General features: G+C 43.3%; 2 protein-coding genes across 2 annotated transcripts; one reads left to right on the top strand and one right to left on the bottom strand.

Annotated features, from left to right (window-relative positions):
- Positions 1–246: 246 nt before the first annotated feature.
- Positions 247–19,079, top strand: prag1 (PEAK1 related, kinase-activating pseudokinase 1). The gene is made up of 6 exons (XM_031860071.1): positions 247–493; positions 4,008–4,349; positions 4,455–6,328; positions 12,943–13,085; positions 14,341–15,107; positions 16,565–19,079. The coding sequence occupies exons 2-6, from the start codon at positions 4,080–4,082 to the stop codon at positions 17,723–17,725; spliced, it is 4,215 nt and encodes a 1,404-aa protein (XP_031715931.1). The 5' UTR covers positions 247–493; positions 4,008–4,079; the 3' UTR covers positions 17,726–19,079.
- Positions 19,080–22,312: 3,233 nt separating this feature from the next.
- On the bottom strand, positions 22,313–25,091 carry edf1 (endothelial differentiation-related factor 1). Its single transcript, XM_031860091.1, has 5 exons — positions 24,823–25,091; positions 23,842–23,893; positions 23,543–23,703; positions 23,312–23,405; positions 22,313–22,893 (listed from the first exon to the last, which is right to left on the bottom strand). The coding sequence occupies exons 1-5, from the start codon at positions 24,898–24,900 to the stop codon at positions 22,832–22,834; spliced, it is 447 nt and encodes a 148-aa protein (XP_031715951.1). The 5' UTR covers positions 24,901–25,091; the 3' UTR covers positions 22,313–22,831.
- Positions 25,092–27,061: the final 1,970 nt, after the last annotated feature.

The raw sequence follows: 27,061 nt of genomic DNA, 5'->3' as shown, positions 1-27,061 counted from the left end.
TGTGTGTGTGTGTGTGTGTGTGTGTGTGTGTGTGTGTGTGTGTGTGTATGTATTTACACTGTATTGTGTAATTTCCTGCAAATCAAATGACAGATGTGTTGTAAATAATAAAATAAAATCCTTATGACAGCTAATAGAACAGAAGCCATAATGAGAATCTGTCAGAGTGGCCACTGACCAGACTGCATGGTTGATTTTGAGCTCCTCCCACCTCCTTGTGCTCTCTCCACGCTGCTGCAGAGGACTCCTGCTCCGCCTCAAACACTCCACCTCTGCACAGCGCAACAGCAGCAGCAGCAGCAGCTCCAAGAGCCGAAACCAGCCTGCAGCAGCTCACGTTCTCCCGGGTCATTAACCTGTCGCTTGTGGGATACCTGAAGACAAGCGGATATCGGAACTAGAAGAGCATCAGCTGTGTTATTTTGGAAGGGGGTCTGTTTTTTTTTAAGGGGGGAAAGCGTTTGTGTTGCCAGGGAAGAGAAAGTCCAAGCAGGTAAGCAGCCAGTCAATAGGCACTAGATAACCTTGGCTACTTTGGCATGGTTATATTATAACTTTTATTTGTATTCCTTTGTACACCTATTTCGTTGGTATGTAGGTTGAGCCAAGATGTTAACATTAATGTATTGTATTAAAGCAGGTAATGAATACAGCCATCTTTTTTCGCCAGTTCACTCACTGCACGAGGGAGAACATGAAGGGTTTTTCTGCTACAATAACCTGCCGTAAACTGGATTCAGCTACAGGGGAGACAAGTGTTTAGACAAATTATCATTCATCAAATCTTAAAACGGAGGCTCAAACCAAGGCACGTGGGATGTGTTGTCTATGACGAATGCGTATTTACTAAACATGCTAGAAAAACAGTCAAACCTCAATGTGGAAGTTTGGAGATATCTGTCAAAAGTTCACAAGTTTTGGCGGAAATCCCTTCCGAGTATCGAGAATACAGGTTGTGCCCCCCCCTCCAATAAATGAATGGGCTGTATGAGTGAGGCAGGCGTGACAAATGTCACTCTTGAAAGCATTTGTTTACAGCGGGTGACTAGACGCTGGTGTGACCTGGTTATCAGACCGTAATATGGACTATAGGTTGTCTAATTATTTGGATTATGAGTTACTGGACTCTGTTATTCAGCAGGCATCTCATTCATTGACGTGTATGGGCTTTTTTTTTTTTTTTTTTTGGCAAGGCACGGCAATTCAGTAAAAAGCCGTCAATAGGATAACGCGGTGAATTATGATACAGTAACCCTAGAATAATAACCATCAAATGACCTGACGTTATACTTCATTAAGGCTGTCCCATTGCGCGCGCGCGCGCGTTCGTGCTGGTGAGTTTAGGGGGGTCAAATGTGTCTGCTGCTGGTGCCTGCAGAGGGATTCAGATAAAGTCCAGTTTTACCAGCTGTTGAGTGTCGATAAGCCCTCTAACCTTTACCTTAATTGCTCCTCTTGATCACCCTATCGCTGGGCTATTTAAACTGTTGCCATCCAGTCTAACATTGCACCCTGCCTGCATTCCTCAGTGCATCACAGCCTGTTAAGCTCCGAGCAAATGCCTAGTTTTGTGTTTTCATGGGAAACTGACAACCCAATTTGGTTTTCAGACTATGAATATAATGATTAAAGTCCCTCAGAATAGGGTAGTAAATTAATGTGTTTTTGAGACATCTAGTGGCCATGCGACTGTGTGTGAGGGGTCATGGGTGCATGTGGCTTGTGTCTTCAAGGCTCTTAGTGTCGGTATTAGGTGACCGCAAAAGCTATGAATTCCACACCTGATCAACATCTAACCACAATCATTTTTTCCTTGCACTCGTCTTATTTTTTCGAGCCCCCGACTTGTAACATGCTCTTGAGATATTTTTCATAGTCTGAGTTCTTTACCGAAGGCAGGCCTTGAATTCTGTCATATGGCTGAACTTCTAGCGGTTATGCCCTGTGTGTGTGCGTGTGTGTTTTTACAAGGGGAAGTGAGAAATATTGGACCTTGAGCTTGAGAAGGTGTGTGGAATGTAGACAGTGGGGTCTATCTCTGTTCAAACAAGCAGGGATGAACGTGTAAACAAGAGGTATAATAACCTAAACTGAGGTGTATTTCTGAGGGGAAAACAATTGAAATTCTAATGAAATTCCCACTTGTCCACTTCTATTGTTTTCTTTGATTCCTTGCGGGGAAAATAGAACAACATAGATTAAATTGTCCCTGTCAGTTTAGTCTCAACTTAGTAAACACACACAGTGCTCCGTCTGTCTATTCTTTGTCATTGCCTGATCGTCACACGAAACCCCCTAGACATGTTCCTGATTGGCAGTCGGGCTGTTCTTGACAGCACCAGGACTAGTAGCCGAATGATCAGTCATCGCTTCGTATGACGCGCACAATGCCATAAGATGTAAGGCAAGGCTCTGTTTCCTCTGTTGTCGCAGGAACGGTTAAACAAACAGTGTGCTAGTGGGTGCTTTCCTGCCCAAACTGAGTCAGACAGAACAAAGAAAAATGGAAACATGCATTATCTTTACCAACAGGAAATCTCTTCATTAGACCGTTCACAGTCATAGATGGCAATGTTGTAATACTCAAGCCATGAATTACCAAATGTCAGAAGAAGTCTAAGCACTACTTATCATTTGTTCTGGTATTTTCTGTCAATAAAGAAGTGTAGAAATCCAGAATCCCTGTGGCTTAAAGAATGCCAAAAATAACAGTCATACTTAAGCCACCAGTGTGCATTGGCCCTTTTCATTGTTTTAGGGGAGTTAGTGTTCATCCTCCTGCGTCCTCTATTTTTTTTAGGGATAATGAGTCTAGATGGTGGGCTAATGTAGCCATGTATCATTGCAGCACCTTGTTGAGAGGCAATTAAAGCTGTGTAAAGAACATAAAGACGGGCACCCAGATGCAAGGCAACAAATGATGTCTCTGAAATGGTGTTGATCCTCTCACTGTCAACCCTGTTAAACAGGACACAGAAGAGAGAGAGAGGAAGGAGGTGTGTGTGTGTGTGGGTCAGTTTGTTTGTCCGAGAAGGAGGACACACATGTTGAGTGGGAGGTTTGTGTGTGTGTGTGGAAGGGGGATGGGAGGTTGTCGTGGGTGTGAGATTCACCCTGGTGAGACTTTAGACATTCCTGACATTCCGACCTTCGGGATGCTTGAGGCGCCTCTGTCGTCTTCTAGCATGTCGGGGGCTGCAGAGGACTCTGGAGGGATTTTATGTCGCTAGGCTCACACCGGCAGGCCCTTTGGTTGAACAGAAACCACATACCCTCTAATTTAGGAGACCATGGGAACAAGTAGCACAGCACAAATCAGGTCTTCTTAAGTTACATCGGCGGAAGACACTTACGGGGGGTTTCATGATCCCTGAGACACTTGTCAGCCTGAACTTCCTCATCACTTTCTTTACGATTTCAAGAAAATGTCAAAGCTATTTCAACTTACTTTTTCTTGATTCAGAAAATAATACAGCTCGGCTGAAAAATAAAGGCAAAAAATTTTAAATTAATTGATCCAACTTTTTCTGTCCGATTCTAATACATCAACTCAGGGTCTATTGCAGATCTGATACCCACAGCTTTTTTTTAATCACATTTTTTTGGGGGCAAAAAACACTGAATTTTAATATGATATAAGCAAATACACTTTATTTACTAGGTTGGTCATGTCACAGCCGAAACCCAATCTGCTTTATAAGGTGGCGTATCAGATTTGTGCATCCCCAGACAAAATGAGCAGACTCTCAAACAGTTTGATGCTCTGAAAATCTGAATAGTTTCTGTAATTTACATGTGTGGAAGATGATGTGATGGGATGAAGTGGATTTTTAGACAGTTCTTATGTAATATAAGTAGTTTTACTGGGTAAAAAGACACGTGGGATTCTGATTCTGATACAATCTATGGCAAAAAAGTGATTAAATAAACATGACTTTATTCTTTTAACAATGTACCTCATTCTTCTCTCTCCTCTTCTTGTGATGTTGCAACCTTCTGTGGGCCAGCCATGACGGTTCATCCGGTATCTGCCACACTCAACCGCCGCTTCTGACCAAATCTGATTTAGCAAACCAAAGATGTCAGCGTGCAGCGACTTTGCAGAACACGTGTGGAAACCCGGCTCTTGCAAGAACTGCTTCCACCCGCTTAGTGCACACCACAAGACTGTCGGCGGCCTGGATGGCAGTGGGCCAGCCGCTTGTTTGAAGAGCATCCTGGGAGGCGATGAAGAATCTGGATTAACATCGCCTTCACCCTACAGCAAGCCAACCATCGCTGTCAAACCCACTATGATGAGCCTTGACACCAACGAGTCGATGACTGACGTCAACATGAACATAGAGCAGGTGATTCTCTTAAATGTCTCTTTCCTGTAACATACCTTTGAGTTTATTACTGCCCCAGCATGATGTACCTGTTCATTAATGTGTGCTCATGTTTATGTGTGACAGGAGAACACAAAGAGCCCAGTTGAGCGTATGGGCTTGAAGAAACTCTTGGACCTGTCGTCTCTTTACATTGATAGTAACGGCTGCAACAAGGCCCACAGAGAGGCCGTTCTTCAAAGTCCTGAAACCAAGATGGACTACAACAACTGCTTCTCCCTGGCTTCCTTATCCCCAAACATCCTGCCTAAAGACTCCATGATCATTAGCAATATCTTCGTCACCCAGGAGGAGGGTAGAAGTTCTCAGAGTTTAAAGATGAACGCCAATGGAGACATCTGTAGGGAGCAGAATACAACCACCACAAAAACCAAGAGCACTTATAATGGAATTAGTGTGACTGCCAGGGCAAATTGTCAGGAGTCCCATCTGGCTCCTGTGGAGATACCTTTTTCTGTGGATATCGTCACTTCCAGTCCTACTGCAGTTCATAGCAATGGTATCAGCTGTTGGAGTACTGCTGCTGTTACAACTAAGACATCCAGCACTTCTACTACTTTCCCCACCACAGCCTTGAGTGTGGACACCATTAGCTACAACCCTCCGCCATCCCTCCGCTCTCCTCCCGTCCTATCTGAGCAGACCAGACTATCGGACTCCTCTTGTTCTTACCGAAGTAGTACAGATTCACTTCCTGGGGCAGAGGGGTCCGGAGTAAGACAAGTTAAGTCAGGGAGCCCCCAAAGTCCAACGGCCATGGGTGGCTTACAGTCAGCTCCCAGCTCTCCTAATGAAGACTCAGAACCCATTTATGCACAGAGCACCAAGAAAAAGCGCAGGCCACAAGGAAATGGGGTGCAATCCCATCTTGTGTCCCCAAACCAGACTAAGAACTCATTCAAGGGCTCTGAGCTGTCAGGAGAGAGTCAACGGGCCACCATCACAGTAATGGCCGCTCACACAGAGGAGAACAGGACTTTCTACCTGAGCAGCCCAGATTCAGCCATCAGCACCCAATGCCACTTCAGCCCCACAGCACGTAAAGACCCCAGCAGCCCGGCTTTCCACTGGCCCAGTCCCAGCCACAGCGCATCCTCTTTGGTCCCAGAAGCCAGCCTTACACCAACTCTCCACCCCAAGCCTCAGTCCAGCCCACCCATTCCCCCGAAAAGGAGCACCCGTTCCCCGAAACTGGGCGCCTCCAGCCTCTCACCGTCCTTCTCTTCTCCAGTCCCTCTTCCTGATCTCCCCAGACTGGGCAACTCTAGCCTCTCACCGTCCTTCTCTTCTCCAGTCCCTCTTCCTGATCTCCCCAGACTGGGAAACTCTAGCCTCTCACCGTCCTTCTCTTCTCCAGTCCCTCTTCCTGATCTCCCCAGACTGGGAAACTCTAGCCTCTCACCGTCCATCTCTTCTCCCGTCCCGCTACCTGAACTCCCCATGCTTTTCCTCGTCTCTGCTAGAGAGGGCCACTTCAAGGTCCATACAGAGAACCACAGTGCAGTAGTGTCTGAACGCTGGCACAAGCCCCACCACCACAATTCTGGCTGGAACTGTCGCATAGAGGAAGAAGAGGAGGAGGATGAGAGAGAGCCGAAAGAGGGACAGAAGAAGAAGTTGGCTGCCAACCCGGGGACAACCTCTAGGGTGACAGGCTTGGTAAATGGTGGTGCTGTCTGGAAGGAGGCCATGGACTCGAAGGCCCACAGCAGCCCCCCTCCGATGACAGAGCCAGGCACGGCCCCCCCAACTGCGCCCAACAATGGTGCCTGTCAGGGGGAGACTGAGGGCACCGGTGCAGAGGAAGAGGGCAAGCATAACGGGAGCATGCCGTCCAAGCAACCGTTGCATGGAGGCTCATCAGAGCTGCTGGCAGCAGGAAAGGGAGCTGCCAACAATGAGCCCAATCCACCGCCTCCCCCACCCAAGAAACTGCACAGGTAAGAATAACAGAGAACTTTTTGTCTGGCTTTTATACATTCAATTATTAATCTTCATATAGGTTAGAACACTACCTACTGTATTTGGGTAGGACTATGTTTCAATCCCAGAAAAATATATGAAAATGTTATTAATCTTTTTCAGTCAATCACCTTGTCAGTCAAATGTCAGAAGTTATGACAAAATGGCAATTAGAAGTAAGTGGAGGTGTGAGGCCTAAACATTGTTGAATCAGTTTGACCAATCGACACAAACCATCAAGGTATTCAGTTTACAATATGAAGTATTGAAAAGTAAGCGGTTTATGGTAATTACGTTTTTTGGAATCTCTGACCACTCTATGACGAGTATTTTAGGACTTAGATGATGAAGCCTTTACTAATCTCACCATCGTCATTCAGCTTCATAAGTTAGTTTTTCTTCGAGATTCAGCAACAATTTTATATGCCATTTATTTTTTCAAAACTTTCACAGTAAATACACCAGCAATCTCAAGAAAGGGTTGGTCTTAAATATTGTTTATAATACGGCAGCTATGTAAAAGAAAAAGTCTAATAGAGGTTTAATTACACACTAATATACTGAGCACTTGCTGTAAGATGAATGCTGTGCATGTATCAAACTTGAACTGCCCATTATAGCACATATTTGCATGCCTGTCCTTCAGTCTTACCTTGCATGAGAACTAATGGGACTGTAATTTAGCCATGGCACTAAATTCTATAATTCATCACTTTCAACATGCACTTAGTCTAAATGCATAACTGCATATGTGCTCTCAGATGGGACTGTATATGTATATAGCGTTAGTGCTGCTGATGGAATATAAGCTATACTATATTGCCTGAGTCTCTGCACATATATGCATCTTACTGCAGTCATCTGTGTAAACCTCACTGTGCCTTCCCCCTTTCACAGCACCATTATTCAGCCTTGAATCAGCCTCCATTCTTGCAGCTTGTGATCATTCAAACTGTTCCGGCACATTCCTCAATGCATGCCTTGTTCTATTCATGCCAGTAATGTGACTTTTTCCAATTCTAATTGACACACAAATGGATCTGTTAAATAGTCCCGTGCTCTGTCACATTGCAGTCTATTTGTTTTGGCTGCAGCACAATAAAAAATGATCATACAGGGACATAGCTGTCACTTGCTGCATCTTTGGCCAAAAGAAATATCATATTTGCACTGTTTGCATGTGTATTTTCAATTCTTGATGTTCACGTCCTGGTTATTTTTAATGCTTAGTAACAATATTTAATTACATCACTTACAGGAAGTGCAGAATCGTGCATTTTCGAGACCTGCACCATTGTGACCTACTCTACTCAGGGCCCCTAAGCCTACATAGTCATTTATTAGCAGTACCATTTGCTTTAACCTGAGTCTGCATGAGGCTAAGAATACACTCCGCTGTCTGAGTCAGCTACACCAAAGCAGAAACAGAGAAGAGGCCTTGTGTTGTTTCAGTTATTAGAGCATCAAATGATCTCCTCAAAATACAATTTGCTCTGTCTGAGACGACATGATGAGGTGTAACACACGACTGTGACTTCCTCGGGACAAACGGATGTTCTGTCATCTTGAGCTGCTAGAGTCAGCAAAAGCTGAGTGGGAGTGTTGTACAGTCAATAACACAGATTGCTGATCACATGTCAAGGGCCCTTATGTTTGTGGTAATTGTAGGAAGGACTATCTCTCCTGTTATGACATTGCCAACATACTACGCTGATAAAAATACACCTTGTTGTGACACATGTGGGATCACGCCTCGAGCCAGCCAGCGACAGTTGTGGCTTTCCATGTGTATACGTGGGTTTAGTGTATTTAATCAACAAGTGTGACCAAAGTGCTGCAGAGAACCAGAATCTAAATCTGCATACAGATTGTATTATTGAAGAATAAAATAATCTCGTGAGTGGAAAATGGAATGGAACCCCGTGAAGCAGCATTTGGATATGCTTAATCATTTAAAAGCCACAGATGGTTGGAAAAGTCTGCCTCCCAGAGCCTTTGATCACAGTGGAAAACACCAAATGTCCACTCTTTCATCCCTCGGAACAGGTCAACCTACATTTGATGTGGTGGGTCAGCCTAAGGTGTGTTTGTGCATGTACCTAAATCATGCACGTGTGTGCTAGTACTTTTTAGAAGGCATGTCCACTCCACCGGTCATTGAAGGTTGCCAAAGGGAGGGGCTTCAGTGAACAGATTGTTGCCCCTGGCAACTCCCAAAGTGTCCCTGTCTGGAAGTCGGTTGCCATCGATAGAAGTAGAATTCATAGATCAGCCATGTGGATTCAAGTCCACTGAGTTTGACTTGGGTTTGAATTGCCTTTTGCTCTTTTTACTATCGTTCCAAGGCGCGCCGCCCCTCCCTCCACAGAGCCGTCCTGATCCCGTCTGTGCAGCAGAACAGATAGCATCTTGTTGCCGCCTGAAGTGAACCACTAGGTCAATGAGTGAATGCTATATATGAGATATGGGTGCTTACATTTTGCACATCTAATGGGTGCTGTTGCTTTTCCTGCTGAGAGGGACTTTAAATACACATATGACTCGTGTGGAGCCAGGGTTGTGTTACTACACATGGCGGGGCTTTAGAGAGCCGCCAGTCTGATCCAGGGGCAGTTTGTGCCGGCCAGCCCGACAAGGACCTTTGCCTGTCCAGCATGAGGTAGGCACCTTATGGCATCTTTTTTCTCATCCTCAGTAGGTATTGACTTCGCATCTATCATTAGACTTGTGAAGAGAAGTGGTTACGTTTTTGTTCGCGCAGGAAAATTGACTCAGACTTTGTATGCGTTTCACGAAGAAACCCCCCCCCCCCTCTCTTTCATCTCTTCAAATCCTTTTCTGCCTAAATTATGTTATTGTTTGAGTCCATACTGTTGGTAAGACTAAAATATTTGTAAGATGAAGACGGTTGAAGTGAAACTGAAACTCAAAGTGTGTTACTTAATGTGATGTCGGGCAAATAAATGAAAGTGCCTTGTACCTCATTAAAGGGGTTTTTAGGGGGAGTTTTTCCTGTACCGATGTGAAGGTCCCGGGTTAGAGGATGTCACATGTGTGCAGATTGTAAAGCCCTCTGAGACAAATTTGTGATTTGTGATTTTGGGCTAGACAAAATAAATGAAAGTGTCTCGTACTGAATAAGGGAAAGAGATAGCTGACAGTGGAGAAGATAACAAGGCAAGGCTGGAGCCGTTTGCAAAAGATAAAAGGATTGGTGTCAACCATTAATGGATCTGTGTTTCAAAGACATGGTTTATACGGCTATACAGCCACGGTAACTATCCTACAATCATGGGAAAGAAACCGTGCATCTCATTGTTCGCTGCAGTGGGTTGTTACACAGAGGTTGCAAATTAACACAAAAACACATGCACGATATAATGCAATCCAATATAGCAGCAATGCAATAAACAACACCTTTTGTCAGTTTGTATGACAATGATGATAAGAATATGAAATACAGTTCAATCAGTTCCTCTCTGTCTCAACAACAACTCAACATTGTAAGCTTCTTAAAGGTTGTGTATGTTGCATGACTGTTGTAGGGGATTGGTTTACATTGTACAGGTGTTAATGATACCGCCTACACCCGGGTACGTTCTGAGTTTGCCTGCTTTCATACCTGACTCCACCTCATTTTAACAAAACCCTGAATTGCGTATCAACATGAATGTGTTGGCTGTTTGTAGGTTTACAGTTTTTATCCCCATCGCTCTTAATGCTGTTTAACCATCTTAGATTTTGACTTTCACGAAAAGATTATTGTCTCGACATAAAATAGCCCTGGAGAGAGAACGTGTGGATGTAATGACATACAGTACTTTGTCATCATTTTATATATTTACAACGGAGAAGGCCCTAAATAAGAGTCAGGAAGTGAAACCGGTCGTGTGAACCTGATCCACAACAACACTGCAGCTTAGTTTGGGTCTCATTTTACACCGTCGCACTGCTATCTGTAGCTAGTTAGCTGTAACCACAATCCGATCCCTTTTTAAAAACTCCCCCAGATCCCTTCACACAGCTTTATTAATACCACACACACACACACACACACACACACACATGTCGGGATAGCATGTGTGCCAACAGATCCTGTGTGTTAGTAACCCAGATTTAAAATGTAAACAAATCAAGCTACAGTGAATGTCGTTGCTGGGCTGATTGCAGAACGTGTGACGGGTTCGCGTAGACTTTGTTTTTGCAAAGGAAGTGTTTCAATCTATTCTGAGGAAATGAGCAATTAAGACGTTTATTAATAGACGTTTAGAATAAAACATTCCAAGTAGAGTGGGAAAATCATTTTGATACTGTCTCCATCGTGATTAGTCAATTAGTCCGTCAACAGAAAATGAATTGCAAATATTATGGTAATCGGCTAATTAATTCCTTGTCTGACATTACAATAAAGAGAATATATTTGGGTTTTAAATCGTTAATCAGGCAAAAACATTTAGGTTATTTGAAGATTTCATCTTATGCTGGCAGATGGGCATTCTTCACTCTTTTCTGACCAAACAAGAATACAATAATCTGATTATATAAAGAAAATAATTGTCCCTAAATGCTTGTATATTCTTACACGCAGTCCTAATCCGCTCCAAGGTCTTTTTCGCATGCCCTTGCTCAGAAGGCTCATTCATCCGTGCACATCCTCCCACAGTACATAAGCAATGACATTCTTTCACCGAAGGAAAATCTCATGTTTTGGATACAAATCTGAAGAGATCTGGAGTGAGACATGCACAGGCGCACACATGCACATAGTTCCAGCACCCATTGCAATTTCTCCTCTGCCTCAGCGTTTCCACTGCCTTTCATCGCCGTTCCTTTGTCTGTAAAATGATAGCGGATCCTTTAGCTAACTGCCCACGGAGAATACCTAACCCTCTGTCTCCCCCCCTGTGTTCCCCTCCTTTTCTCCTCCTCAGCTGTTTGTTCTGCTGATTTATGGTGGAATTGAAATTGGGGGGCCAGCAGATAATCAGTAATCAGTCATTTTTGCGATGGAAGAGAGGAAAGAGAGATAAAGGGATGGGATGAGACCCTTCTTCCCTGAGCCATTAGCGCGTATAATGAGACAAGTGAATGGCTGTCACTCAGCCTAATTGGTCACCTTGATTAGGAAGTCTGCTCATGCACAGGTTTCATTGGTATTATAAGTGGCTATCATGCTGGTCAGGCAAACTGAACAAGAAGAATGCAAAGCTTCTTTCTAGCAAGTAAAAAGAAATCACGCAAGGTTGTGTAACTTTTGAAAGTAGAAATAACACAATCTTTCTTACAAATGAAAAATTGCATTCATAAGCGTAAAAACACACCCGTACTCAATTCAATACACTTATAGGTTTTGCTACCAAAGCTTTTTAAATGTTTTTGTGGTACACTATGCACTTATCTAAAGTCTGTAGTAGAGAAATGACAGGAAACAAAGGGAGAGAGGGATAGGAAATGGCATGCAATAGAGGTCCACCAAGGCCACCCATAGGCCATCAGATCACCCTGCAGCATTACTTGGTCTTGTATAGGGAGGGGTGTAACAGTTACAGCTTTCACAATACACCACAGTAACTTTCCAATTTTAACTATCATTAAAACTGTGAAAAGAGAGAGAGAGAGTGAGAGAGAGAGATAGAGAGAGAGAGAGAGAGAGAGAGAAAGCATAACTTGCAGCACAACTTGATGCAGTTTTTTTGTTTTTTTTCACGCATTCTTATGCCTTATTAAAACCTGGCACCTACATTACTCACAATGAAACTCAAGAGCTGACAGTTTGGTTGGGTGTGTTGGGCTGGTAGTGGATAGTGTAGATATTCTTAGGAGCGGGCTACATAAATCGGTTCAGCTCACTTCTTTCTATCTCAACACCCCCAGATTTACTTTTCATTTTCAAACACTTGAGACAATTTATCAGCAATCAAAAAGATATATACAACTTTTTTAATTGATGCAGGAATACTCCCCAAGACCTGTGAGCAGACTTCGATGTATAAAATTGTTGTAGTTCCCTTTTTAAAGCAACAGATTCCAGGGTATCTTGGGAAATGCACCAATATCCTGCAATTGCCACTTGTGGCCACATTGTCCGGTGTCACAAAAGTCACGGTCTCACTTTAGGGCCATATATGACGACTGAGATATAGTACTTACTTACTTAGTACTTACTTATAGTTTACCGTTATCGGAAACAAGCGAAACTGCTAAATCTGGCAGACCGATATTGATTTTAGTAAGGCTTGTTTGTTGCAGTTAGAAATCAACACAAAATCAAGAAGTGTACCTCTTGAATTAGGAAGTGAAACTAGTCCTGATGGTAGTTGTTTGTCATTTAAAAAGAGGCAGTGTGCACTGCATAGTGCAGATAAGAAAACATCAAGGGGAAGTGGAGTGGTTTCACATTTACGAACGGATGCAAAAAAGAAAAGGTTGTATTTCAGCAGAAAACCTGCAGACTGAACTACCAGTGGATGCTACACTTGGCTAGGTGGATGTTTGGCAATGATGTCAGCAATGCAGACACGGAAAATGGATGTTTGTATCTTGTTCGTGCCATCTTATTCACTTACCCCGTTTCTGCTGTTTTCTCCATCAGAGTGTGTGGTAAGATGAGTGGCAGCAACATGGAGCTGGATCGCTGCAGCCAACACGGGTCAGCAGACAGCCCTACTTCATCTCTTCGGGGCTTGGGCTCCAGCCTATCCACTGCTTCCACTGACAACCTGACTGGGGACACTGGTAAGTAACACTCACACATATTTCATTCATGCTCCAATAGAAACGTGCACTTGGAGTCCGAGGACCACACATGTCTGATACAGTATCTGATAAAGCAAATAATTGTAGTTCATTGAGCAAGTTAGGTGCTTCTTCCACAGCTTTTACAGACGTGTCCTTTGGTTTGTTTGCCTGCATGTCAACTGTCTTGCTGTTCAGACGCTGTATCACAATGTTCGACCATGAAGATGCCCTTTGTCACAGTGAAAATGTGCAACAACAATGAAAAGAGGAAAGGGAGCGTTGCAGGGTTGAACAGCAGTAAGCAGCCTGTCAGCTTATCTCTTCTCTTCCTCTTTTGTGACGTACACTCATAGTTTGTTTTGACACGGGGTTCATTTTCCTGACGTGAGTTCCAGATTTCTGCAATCAAGTGACTCAGAATGAGTGGCACGAGTCCTTGGTTTTGAAATTATTGTCAACCTTCACATATCCTCTGTGGCACAGACACTTGTAATTGCTGTAACTTCCTGGGCAATGTTGTTTGAAGAGATAATTATGGACTCTGATAACGAGGGAAAAAGGGCTTGGCTACATCCTACAGAGTACTTTTCTTTTTTTCTTTCCTTTACAGTCTTCTCCCTCTGTGAAAGCAGTTATTGAAGACCGCACCACACAATTATCTCGGTATCTGTCTCCTCTAGTGTAATGTCAAGTTCTTACTTTAAGTCTTTAATTAACAAATGGATCGTAATTGGATGGAAGATGTTTTGAGTGTCAGCTTGAACCCTGGATTGTGGAAATTTCCAGCTGTTTTGAGGCAAAGAAGGTATGTGTTCGTGCTCAGGCTGAGCAGCAGGCAGTGACAGAAGACGTGTAGTAAATAAATCAAATTCACAGCCGTCGCCCAGGAATATGAGAGTCTGTGAGTACTGTGAGGTTACAGGGACTTCACTCACAAGCCCACTGAGAAGTGAAGGATATATTGTGTAACTGAATGGTCATTGGTCTCTATCTGTATGTCTTTATGTGTGCATATTTCCTAAATCTGTTTTGATTAAGCTGTAGAAAATATTTTGTTACCTTCGAACAGGGCCAGGCGAGTTGTTACCATCTGTACTGTTTCTTTGTCTTTATGCTATGCTTTGTGAAGCTAAGATATCTGATTGCTGGTTGTAGCTTCATATTTGGCGTACAGACATGTATCAATCTTCTCATCTACACTTACTTTCATTGTAAGCAGACTTGCTGATGTCATTTCTTTTTCTCTTCTTAGGTTATCGGGATGCTACACGGATGTCTTGTTCTTCTCCATTTTCCAGAAGTCCAGTGGCCTCAGCTCCAGGATCTCCACACCCGCCCTCCTTTACCACCTTAAGTAACCAGCCACCTCCACTCCCGGAGAAAAAAATGGTCAACCGCACCGTGTCAGCTCCCGATAGCGCCAACGGAAGACCCTTTGTCCGAGCCTACCCACGACTCCCGTTCACTGGCTCGGAGAGCAACGTGTGTCGACCTGCTGATGTCAGCTCCCGCTCCAGTTTACCGTCCAGCCCTGTTGACCCACGCCCCATGTTCTCTTCCAACGAGTGTCTGGAGCATTGCCATGCCCCGCTAAGCCGACCCTCGAAGTCCCGGACACTGGATGAGCCGCTGAAGACTCACGGGCGTCTGGGTGTCCACTGCCGAAGCAGCGTCACCTGCTCCTCTTCCCCGCAACTCAGCGTGCCCTTCTCGTCCTCAGAACCGGGTTCTACACCAAATTTGGGCTCTAGCCTGCAGCTCCAGACCCTTCTGAGTAACATAGACAGTAGGGAAGGAGTGTACTCCAAACTGGGAGGCCTGTACGCTGAGTCTCTGCGCCGCTTGGCTCTAAAATGTGAGGATCACTTCACGCGCTCCCAGAGGAACCCACTTAGGTTTGAGGAGAGCAACTGGTCTCTGTTCAGGCTCACCTCCAACAAGCCAAGCTGCAACTCAGGAGATGCTGTGTACTACTCTGCTGCCTGCGCCTCAGACCCCAGCAACTCCTACGCTGTAAAGGTAATCCCTAAATACTAAGCCTAAAGTATTTTATACAGGGCATTTGTGAAATATGCGTTTGGTATAACCATGTTCACTTCCAGAACACCTTATTGTTATAATCCTTAATATTTTTTGTCCTGATTCATTTGGCTGTAAACTTTGGTTATTGGGAGCAAATGCAGTGTTATACTGCAGGTCCCAGAATTCTGAGGGGAGCAAACACTCTTTGAGTTGCTTCTTTACCGGAAATACAACAATATTATCTATTTACAGCACATCCAAATTAACCTTTTTAGTTTGAAGTAAGATATCGCTCAATTATTAGTCCTTTTCCATCGTGCCACGGACAACCGTGAGTAGTATTAAGTGGTTTTGTAATGTACAGATCGGGTTTATTCTGTCCGCTCAGAGAGGTTGTTGTCAAAAGACCAACTCTCAGCCCACTCAAGATCATCTTTACTGTTGTTTAAGGAATCATTTGCTCAGTGGGTGAGTGTTGTAAATTGATATTTTAAGCAGGGATTTGACAGTTTTAGGACAGGAGGAGGAGATTAAAACTGGGCGGTGGTCTTGTTTGTTCTTAGACTACAGATGGGATGGTCCCACCACAGCACAAACCTTCAGGGCATGTAGTGTAAACAACTAGGAAGAACGGTGTGGAGTCACACACTCGCTAACCTTTGTCCCAAAGTCATTAGTGTTGTACAAAGCAGCAGCTGTTTGTACAGTATGTGTTGTGCCACAGCGTGGGTTGCCCACAGTCTTGCTTAATATCTCTAGGCCCAATTAATCTTTACATTCCAGGCAGGATTTACAGTCAGACAAACCCCTGTTGTTAAGGCCAGCACACACACAAACCCAATGCACACCATGTAGAATGAGCCCATTCAGCACAAAGACAGATTATCATGTTATAAACTGAATTCAGCATTGAATGGGGTTAGACGGAAGTGTAGTAAGTGTTTGTGTAACTTCATTAATTGTTGTTTGATGTGCTTACCGTTGTTTTGCTGACTGAAAGATTCAACTCCAAGAAAGTGGATTTGTGTCGATAATCACTAACAAGAGCTTATAATAATACATCTGACCCCAACACACACTGAGATTTGTAACATGTGCAGGTCTGTTTCCGAATTCAGATTTTAGTGTTGGGGAATTTTCCCACAGCTTGCAAGAGAATGAAAGACACTGAAGTGACGTGGTAGTTTACTTAAAACACAAGTTCAGCTTTTCTAATCTTTTCAGTTGAGGATTGGGTTTAAATCTGCGTCATAGATATTGGTTTCACTTGAATGAGAGCAGGGACTGAATTGACGTTGACCTTGGAACCTCACTAACAAGAATTCCTTTCTTATGTTTCTTGGCTCCACTCCCTTCCCGTCTCTGTGTGGGGAATCCCCCCCCCCCTTCCTTCCCTTTCTTCTCCTTTTCTTAATCCTTTCCTCCCACTGATCTTTGTGTTTATACCTCTCCAGATCTCCAAGAGTCCATCCATGGAGGCCAAACAGGGCCATCTCTACGGTCTTTCAGTGCAGCAGAGCATGCCTCCCCACTTCAACGTCCAGCAGGACTGCGGACACTTTCTCGCTTGCGTCCCCCGGAGCATGCTGCCTTCTGACGAAGTCTCTCTGCCCAATACCCCTGCATCATCGCTGCCTCAACCCTCCATGTCTGCGCCCGTTCAACAGGTAGAACGAGAGCGAGTGGTGGTTATCACCTCTGAGATCCCTCGGCAGACGGCAGCTGACTTTGTAAGGGAGTGGGCTGCATTCCATAAAACTCAGCCAGAAGTCTACGAGCGCCGTGTATGTTTCCTCCTCCTGCAGCTCTGCCACGGCCTGGAGCACTTGAAGGAGCACGGGGTCACGCATCGCGACATCTGCCTCGAAAACCTGCTGTTGGTGCCTCACCTACGCAGGCCCTCCAAGTTCCCCCAACAAACCACCACGGACAATGGCACCAGTAACAGTTCAAGTGGTGTAGACAGTCAGCGACACCTTCCCCGGCTCCTCATCAGCAACTTTGCTAAGGCCAAGCGTCGCTCCCCCGAAGACGCTGCCTCAACCAGTGTGGACCCTCGCATCAAACGTGACCATGCCAGATTGGCGCCCGAGATCCTCTCAGCAGCCCAGTACCGTAAATTTGACGAGTTCCAGACAGGCATCTTGATCTACGAGCTCCTCCACCAAGCCAACCCATTTGAAGTGAGTCCAGCTCTGAAGGAACAGGATTACCGCTGTGAAGAGTTGCCACCGATCCCTTCCGTCTCCCTGTACTCTGCCGGCCTCCAGAGGCTGGCCCAGCTCCTGCTTCAACCTGACCCCATCAAACGCATTCATATCCAGGAGGCCAAGCGCATACTGCAGAGCCTGCTCTGGGGCCCCAGGCAGGACCTGATGGAGCAGCAGCGGGAGAGGCATGCACAGGGGGTCGGCTTTGTTGACGGAGCCCGGCACGAGGGCCTCCTGAACTGGCTGGATGTGAAAAGGGCCCTGCTGATGATGAAGTTCGCAGAGCGTTCACTGGAACCCGAGAGGAACGCGGAGCTGGAGGACTGGTTGTGCTGTCAGTACTTTTCCTCGGCTCACCCTCTGTCTCTCTGCCATACTGCTGAGCTGCTCTACTCGCTAAAGTGACGGCTTCCTTTCGGGTTAAACATGTGTGTGAGTGGAGCTGAAGTTATGTGTGAATGAGTGAACGAGAGCGACCAATCATTTCAGTTAAGTTATGTGTCTAGACGCTATGAATGGGAGATACTGTGAACCTAAACCCACCTGTTTGCGCTACTGCTGCTTGCATGAGAGCCGTGCACCAACCTAACCGTCCACTCTACCTTTTACACAAACAGCATCGTGCTACAGACTGTCGACTTAGCAAATAAGTGACCTGTGAACATTCAGCTGTTTTTAAAATGTTCTTGCGACAGTCACAGCTATATGGACAAACTAATGAAAAGATTAACTTAGCGACTGGAAACGCTTTGTGCCAGTGATGCATCCATCTGTAAAAAAGGAAGCATATGAAGAGTATTCGTAACCCTATAATACACTTACCAAAGTTCCGTGTATGACACTCTATTGTGTGTATTTATTAAATATCAATTATGACATTTTACCCACTGAGAGCCGGCTAATAATTCATAACCGTATTCTGTTAGCTTTGAACATAATGCTGCGTCGTATCTACGTAACTGTGCAGCTAACTTTGAGTTTTAATAGAAATATGAGGTTACTAGCAGACTTACACTGTTGCACCTTTTCCGTCATGTTTATTCATGTATTCACACACAGTCCTTGTTTGACAGCATTGCATAATAAAGACTTAGTATGAATTTATCATAAGCCGTACTGTCTAACAACTCAATATTAATTGGATCGACAAAACAAGTGGCAACGTTAGAAATAGCTTCTACTGAATGGATGCCCGGTTTTTCCCTACGCTTTTAGTATATATTTAAATGTTTTTACATTTGTAACAGTGCCTTTTGTTCTTTGTATGTTACAGTGACACAGAAGTCAAATGTAAATATTACTGATCATTCGTCCTTTGTGAAACTGGCCTTTCACCGAATGTTCTAGAAACACCTTTGTACAGTAATTTTATATGATATTAGGAGAAAAATGAGCCCGAGCTGGTCTTAATATGAGCAGGAGTTACAAAATATTTATGATACAATTTGCTATCCTGTAGTAGTCACTGGAATTTCTCTGTTTATTTTAATATGTGGATTATCAAGGCTTGTTTGTTTTTTTTGCCTCTTGTAAACTTCAAGTTCATGAGTATTTTATCTCCAACAAAAGAATTCTTAATAAAGTCAAGAATTTAACAGCCTGCACCAGGTTTTCGTCCATGACTGACTGATGTTTCTAATGTTGCAGAGAAGAAAAGCATGGCCAGATCTCACCACTATACATTGTTGATTTTTATTTGTTGTGTGTGCCTCACCTATTTGCAACTCTCAATAAACTGTGCATATATTTTCTCACAGTATTAGCTGGTGTTTGGGTCTTTTTTGGATGCGTTCCCTTTATGGATTGGGCCACTAAGGGCTATAGTTGTTATGTTAGCATTACCTCTGCCTCTGCTGTTATTTCTAATGAATGCAGGCAAAAGATTTCAACTTTTAGACATAAATTCCTTGGATATGAAAATGAATGTATTCTATTTGCTGTCTTAATAACTAGAGATTAACAGGAAATGAGGGCTTGATTGGATACAATTCCATACAAAGTAACGTATTCTTTATGTTTCTTGTCATACAATATTTTCCATTGTAGAATTCGCTTTTGCTCCAAAGTACATTATGCAAGGCAGCACTGTGTCTCTTTTGAAATTTGTGAATAAACATAAACTACAATTCTACTTCTTTGTGTGAGGATTAAAGCAATTTAGGCAATTTTCAAACTGAAAGAAATATAAACGGCAACAAAAGTAACAGAAGAGGAATAAACTCTAGTCAGCTGAAAGAGAAGCGTTTGCTGTTGTAGGGGAGACATAGAGCGCATAGCACGGATCAACACAACAGGTTGTACGTGTAGTTGCATCTCAATTTTGAGTTTGGAGCCTCAGGCCAAAACTAGACCCCAGACTTCCAATCCCTCCCCCAGTGTTACCCCCCCCACCCCCACCCTTGTAGCTTTCTGCTTCACATCACTCTTTCAAAACCACTGGCTGCTCCCTTGTCATAGGTGGAACTATGTTGCTATGGTGTTTTGACCAATGGAATGGCATTTCCAGGAACGCAGTCAGTCTCTGTCTCCCTCTTTCTCTCAAACACACACACACACACTCACCGAGTGAAGCAGCCTGTTGAGCAAGAATCCAAATAACCCCCTGGTAACAACAGCAAGGCTCCCTCCTTTGTTTGTCCAGTGAACACCGGTCAGGAGGATGCATACTTGATTTGATCAAATATGCATCCCAGCACACCGTCTTCAGCAGAAGATCTAACAAGACAAAAACAAACAAACACAACATACCAAAACTCCTCACTACTAGAGAATGAATATGGTGTAAATGCTACTGCTGTGGGACATAGAGGACAGTTAAACTTACCGGTTATTGCTGCCTTACCTGCTTGCCATTGCTCCTTAATTCCAGGGATGGATGGCCAATCATAGACAAAGATATACAATGTAAAGACATCTTAAGTACACAAACGTAATGACAGTGCCCCCACCCCACCATAAAGTCACCACTTTGCATCCAGCCATAATTAACTAGTAAATATCATGACTATTACATCTTTCTATACCATCTGTGAATACTACCATCTCCCGCTATTGCATCTATCCAAAAAGTGCACTTTAAATGACTGGGAATGGACATATTTAACCTGTACTTATCTATTCACCCCACTACCAGTTTGGATATTGTTGGCTGGCTCAAAGTTACCAGCCAGGCCATTTCCATTCACATAATTAAAAGCACAGCTAGTGGCTGATTTGACAGTAACCCTGGAGTGCTCCTGCTCCGTCAGTTCAACAGAACCATTAGTGTGCTCACTTAACACTGGGGAGTATGTCCAAATGAAGGTCAATGGAGATGTAGGGCAGCTAGCATTGTCCTCTGTCTGTCTCCTAGCTCTTCTGGTTCCATGTTTGACCTCGTAGCCTGTTGGTTCCTGCTCAATGCTGTTTGCAACAATTTTCCCACTCAGGTGAAGCACTTACTTTTGCGGCATGACCTGCAACAGCATGCTTCACTCCTTGGCTTCTACTGTATGTTTAGACTCTGGGTGGGTTAGTCCCTTTACCACAAAACATAAGCTCGAAATCTGAAGCCATGGTAAAAGATATTTTGACATGTCACAATAAAGAAAAAATCAATAATGGCTGAATTCCATTTAGCTGCTTTAGTTTCAGTCTCGGTATTGTGCATGCTGGCTTACTGGTGCACTTAAATACCACAGAGCCATAGAGTGCTTCAGGGATGACGCATTTGTGTAGACCAACCCTGGAAGCTAGCATCGCGCGGATCCCCTTGACAAAAAGCCAATGGGATTTTTCCATTGGCTTTTTGATTATTGCAGAAAACAAGCTCTGTGGCAAACACAAGTTTATGATACTTACACAATTTGTTCAGCACAATAATCTTCACAATTGAGCACCACTTTCATGATTATTAAAGTGTAAATTGGCAAAACAAAGAAGCCAACGTTAGGCAATAAATAAACTATACCACGGTTACATGAGCGCGGGTTTTACGACTTATTCCTGCAGCATTCTATTGTTAATGTTATGAGTAACACCTCTTATTTACATGCAAGTTAACATTTGTGCCACGTTCCACATTGATTCACAGGTGTTCCAGGGGCACCACAGGGTCTTATCTTACCAATCCAGGAGCACTGTAGGGCTCGATAGCGGCTAATCAGGAACAGAGGACTTGATGGTTTGCACTTCCTGACCTCTGTATGTCCTTTTTAAATCAGTCCATGAATGTATTCTGTCCCAATGGCACTCTCTTACCATGCTTTTGTGACACTGCAACAATAAGGTCCATTAATCTTTAATAAAACAGAAGGCAGCCTTACCACTAGTAGAAGTAATTGTCTAATCAATAACCCATGGTGGAAGTGGAACACTGTAGACAGCCAAGCTTCATTGAGGCCTGTTGTTTTAGTGTTTGAAGGGTGCCGGCATGTCTCACAGTTATTTTTTTTATGTCTCTAAAATAAACATTACACGCCAGAACATTTCAATATATCTCTGCAAAAAATGCCTAAATTCTTAACTTTTTTTTTTACTTTTAAAAGTCGAACTACAACGCAACGGTCTTACGCAGTAGTAGAGTATTGGTTACAGTGGAACAGTCCCAATATATTTCTGGTAGTATTTTGACATCTAGTGGATCAATTCAATACTACATTCAGTTTGCAAGTTGTTGCAGCATTTTCTCCCAACTCCGTAGAGTACGGTGATCCAAATGTAGTTTTAAATGAAAATGTGGTTGGTTTCTACATTTTTTTGCCATAGTACAAAAATACTGAAAAAATAATGTGTTAGTTTATTAGTTGTGTACATTTAATACTGATTGTGGTACGATTAGTGCCTTTGTCATTATGAAACATTAGCACCTTTAACATTGAATTCTTTGTCAGCGTTTGCAAAAAGTACCAGAGTTCTATGACAGCTTCAATGTCAGCTTGAATCAAACTTTTAAGGTTTTTGTTATGAAATCCTGTGATACAGTGGCCACAAATACACACCCAGAAAAGTCACGACCTGCCAAACTTTATTTTTTAGATCAAAGCGAAGCACAGTATTAAAAACATTTCAACACTGTTATGACATCCACTCACTGTCTCAAGTGTGTGAAAAAAAAAAGATGCAATCAAGCACTTTTGGCTTAACATCATGCTCAGAATTAACATGAGTCAAACTAGTTTGTTTGGTCATGAAAAATAATTCTACTTTTTAAATGAGTTTACGTTACTATCAAAAAGTTGAATCGATCATGCCAAAGCAGACTTAGGTGAAAAGAAGATTCACAGAACTTCGAGTGTGTGACGTTCAATCAATCATTTGATTATGTGGTCAAGAAACTGTTTCGGTATGCAGCCTGTAATGCAGTGGCGCACCAGGTCCTCAGGCAGGACACAGGTGAGATCAGCCCAGGTAGAGGGAGGGAGGGAGGGGGGAGAGTTTTTGAGGGTTCTTGGAAGTGGGGTTGGGAAAGAGTTTGTGTTTCAGAAACAGGGAAAGGTGGGATTTGGGAGGGCTGATTTCGAGGCTTTGTTTTCACTTCTTCTTGGGTTTCTCCTCCAGTGGTAGGCCAATATCCCTCCCACGCAGTTTCAGCCCTGTTCATGACAGAAGATGAATAACAGTTACGTATTGCAACACCAGATTCTATGAGTATAGGCGTAGCCCTCTAGGAGCTGTTGCTAATGGGTTCAGCCCTGCGTACATGCACAGTCATTTAGATTTTTTTGCACACTTGTGCCCCGCACGGACCTCTGTTACGTACGAACTTGCGAAAAAAAAAACGGCCAAGTGACCACAGTTCTGCTGCTTCAGCTGGTGTAGATGGAGCCAGAGGGGCCCACAGCTTAGACGGCTATACTCATAGAATCGGGAGTTACAATACGTAACTAACAGTCTATATTATAAGAGCCGTCGCTTTTGGGTTGAGGGCAAAGCTGATGTAGTCTATAACGTACTGTGACACCAAGGTCTACAAGCACGCAACCTTTTTAAAAAAGCTCACAAAATACTCACCGATTACTCTCTCTACCTTGCCCAGGACCTGGTTGTTGGGAATTGCTTTCCCACACTCGTAGTCTGCGATGACCTGAGGCTTCTCATTAATTTTCTGAGGAAAAGATTTGCGATGAATAATTATGTTATAACACCACAATGTTTTTACAAATCCTGACAAACGGCATCTGTTCAAGCAGTACCACCGACTGCTACATTTTGCACGTCAATACAGGATAACTGTATACTCACAGTGGCCAGGTCTTTCTGGGTCAGACCTTTCTCCTGTCTGCCTTGCTGAATGTACTTTCCCACCTCCAGGGGAACCCTGTCGTGGTGCAGCTCTTCTGTCTCGCGGTCCAGTTTGGATGTGTTCTTCGTCACAAGATGCTGTTTGTTCTGCCCCGCAGACCCTGTGTGATGAGAAGCGGATCAAAGAGATGTTGGGGCATCATCCGGGGTGGTAGACGTGCAACATAAGCATAATCACAGCACCAGCGGTTAGCTACCACTTGGAAAATTACACATTTGTACAGAAAGTATAAATTTACATTTTTTGGATGTCTCAACGTCGTGCCCGCGTCTCATAGCAGCAGTGATTGCCTAGAGAAAAGATGGATGTTCAAATCTTAAACTTCAAAACACACTCCAGATGCATTGACTGTAGATTGCATTATCACCAGGTTATAGTCAGCTTTTGGCTTATCATTATAAATCATCTAACTGTTAGTTAATAAGTAATCTGCTTATCTGACGCATAAAAGACAACATAATCAGAGCTGCCTGAGCACAACGACGTCTACTTTACAACCAATAAGTCTGTTGCTAATCTTTCTGGTAACATTTCATGCTCAGGACTAACCCTAAAAACATATATTCATATCAGAAAATAATGCTGATTTGTCTGTAACCGTTTCGGGCATTTACAGCATGATCGTAGGTGTTCAACTAGCGTTTATGTTTTGCTAAAAATCATCACTAAACATCTGTATACGGGTTGTGCATGACGTCCTATCACACTTAAGAGCATACGTTTGTTCATTGGGTGGCGTTACTTATGAGTAAGTAGAGTAACGTTAACCTAACTGACGTTAGCCAAGTGTATCTTCAGGTTATTTGCCTAATGCTAGCTAGCTAGTTGCTATTTTGGTCACCGTCAAGTATTAAAGCAAACAGTAAACTTAGCTAACTTGTCTCGCTGCCTTGTGTAACGTTAATATTTTCTGGGTGAGATTTGGTTTACCGAAGAGACTCTACGATAGCTTAATGATAATAATAATGTGTGGCTATCTAGCAAACATGTCCACTGTTGTTATTGTTACTAGCTAACGTTAAACTAACCCACGACGCATGATGGACCAGTCGAGTTAACCCATACACCACGTGTTGACATTTACATTTTTACAAATATACTACGCACTAGCCGTTTAATTTGGTGTTCACTATAACTTGAAACGCGGTTAGTTTTAGAGGATCCATAATTAAGGGTGTGCTGCACAACAAAGTTAAAAACACAAAGTGTTCATGCTAACCTGCTTGGATTTGGACTGGGCAGCAGTCGGCCCCTTCTTCCTCAGCACAGTCACGGTATCCCAGTCACTCTCTGCCATGTTTTCAGGGGTTCACTCGTTACCCAAAATATTTAATATAGATACAAAAGTAAGGACAACTCGTGGTGTGTTCAAAATTATCCTTTTTTTTTTTTTTTAAAGAAAGGTAGTGTTACTACGGGTAATGTGACGCTCCTTGCAGAACGATTACCTACGCGATCTGCCAAAGCTTTATTTACAACAGACAAACGAACAGTAACATAATGGAGGAGTTTCAGCAGCGACCTCTGCTGGTGAAGACGCTGAACTACATCCGCATAACAGATTGCCTCCAAAGTATTTTATTAGTATAGACTTTATTTTGAATAATGTATTGCTGAGTGCACCAACTCTATGTAATGTGTGTAATGTTTTTTAAAAATGTAAAAGTGACACAGTTTAGGGAATTTCACTAACTTTACACTTTGCATGGAGATAAAACCAACACATTGATTAGATAGGATTATCCAGGATTTTATTAAATCATTTAGAGTGTTCAACTCATGCAGGGCATAGACAAATGTTAAGTATTACACTACATGTATTGGAATGAGTGAAAATGTACCAATAAAAACAAGTGCAAAGACTTTGTTCTTCAATCATCAATTTGGTGGAAGTGAGCTGTACAATATGTTGCACTGATTGCAACCTCAGTTGATCAACAGGCCACAGTCTAGCAGATCACCAGTTACACGACATCTCAGAGGCAGCGTCACTGTTTCGTCTTGTGCGGATGGGGGACCAGCCAAACTCTGACTGTGCGTCGTCAGCCTGGTGGAGACGTCCTAAGCGGTAGCCATGTTTGGAACTCTGTTTCCCTGCCCATGCGCGAGGCTTAGGATTCATCTGGAAAGAGATGAAGCCGAAATTAAGTTTCTCACATAGATGATGATTCAGCAGTCTACAAAACATTGTGAACCATTTATGTACTATGCTCTGCTTTGCTAGTACGCGTCCTTGTACGGGTCATGTATATCCTTAATTTGTGTTTAAGACCCATTTTTAATATTATAACATGACATATTATAATATTCACGGTGCTAAAATAAATAGACGATTACTGCCAATCTTTCTTTGCACATTACCCAGATGTGCCATCAGAAACTCTATTTTTCGTTTCTCACCTGAACAAAAACAGCCGTGTTCATGTGAAGAGTCTCCACTCGCTCTGACAAGTGATTCAACCATTCGAGATGGTCAGCGATGGACTGGGTAAGATCGGCGGTGCTGGTGCTCTGTTTTTAGATGAAATGAATGTCAAAATAGAAGAGAGCTCAAGGAAAATGAGATCAGGTAGGGATTTACTGCAGACTTTACCCCAGACAAGTTGTCCTTCAGCTCGACAGCGCCAAGGCGAACATGCTCCAGTTTGTCAATCTGCTCTTTCAGCCGGTCGTCGAGCTCCTGCATCATCATCAGGCCTTCATCGGACCTGACGCCACCCTTGGTCACCATCATGGGTCACAGCAACACACCTGTTATTCAAGTATATATTGAAACAAACTGGCTTATGATGCCTGTTAGAATTCAAATGAGAAATTAAATGTCTTTTTTAAAACAAAGTCCTGATACCTGTTAAAGGTTTCTTCACTGACTTTTTGGTACAACCACCAGAGGGAGACACCGCTTTGACTCCACAGACACTTTCTTTACAGATGTCCTACAGGGAACCCTTCTGTACTGACTGCAGTGCAACAACCCTGCTGCTATCTTTTTTTCAGGCACATTTTACAATCATCACTAGTATCTGAACCACGTCACCGATCATGAGAAATACAGCAAATTGGGTTTTTGCCAGGATCCCAATACCACTTGCAACTGGATGAGAACATCAACAATGTAAAAATCTGGATTCAATGTTCAACTTCTAAACACACACACACACACACACACACACACAACGTGTTTTCATGACTTTTGGGGACATTACATTGACTTGCATTCATTTCCAGGAGATTTACCCTGACAGCCAGCCTAATCCTAACCATTACCTTAAAACAAGTCTTCACCCTAAAATGTAAAATATGACGTTATGAGGACGTGCTATTGTCGCCATGAAAGAGTCAGCTCCCCACAAAATGACCGTGTAATCAGACTTAACGTCCCCGCAAGACGGGTAAAACACGCAAATGCACTTTTAGCTTAAAATCTGATTTAGAGAGACATTGCAGACTGGGTAAAT

The sequence above is a fragment of the Anarrhichthys ocellatus genome, unplaced genomic scaffold (assembly GCF_004355925.1).
Source record: "Anarrhichthys ocellatus isolate YVR2014 unplaced genomic scaffold, GSC_Weel_1.0 scaffold23, whole genome shotgun sequence".
Taxonomy (NCBI): Eukaryota; Metazoa; Chordata; class Actinopteri; order Perciformes; family Anarhichadidae; genus Anarrhichthys; species Anarrhichthys ocellatus.
The sequence above is the reverse complement of the archived record's forward strand: the minus strand, read 5'-3'. Positions and strand labels throughout refer to the sequence as shown.

What these genes read in the sequence shown, in the direction of transcription:
- prag1 (XM_031860071.1), top strand. Translation starts at nt 4,080, where the DNA reads ATGTCAGCGTGCAGCGACTTTGCAGAACACGTGTGGAAACCCGGCTCT. An exon ending in TCAACATGAACATAGAGCAG is followed by an intron (nt 4,350 to 4,454) that starts GTGATTCTCTTA and finishes TATGTGTGACAG; the next exon opens with GAGAACACAAAGAGCCCAGT. An exon ending in CCACCCAAGAAACTGCACAG is followed by an intron (nt 6,329 to 12,942) that starts GTAAGAATAACA and finishes TTTCTCCATCAG; the next exon opens with AGTGTGTGGTAAGATGAGTG.
- edf1 (XM_031860091.1), bottom strand. Translation starts at nt 24,900, where the DNA reads ATGGCAGAGAGTGACTGGGATACCGTGACTGTGCTGAGGAAGAAGGGG. An exon ending in CCCAGTCCAAATCCAAGCAG is followed by an intron (nt 23,894 to 24,822) that starts GTTAGCATGAAC and finishes TCTTTTCTCTAG; the next exon opens with GCAATCACTGCTGCTATGAG. An exon ending in CAAGGTAGAGAGAGTAATCG is followed by an intron (nt 22,894 to 23,311) that starts GTGAGTATTTTG and finishes TGTCATGAACAG; the next exon opens with GGCTGAAACTGCGTGGGAGG.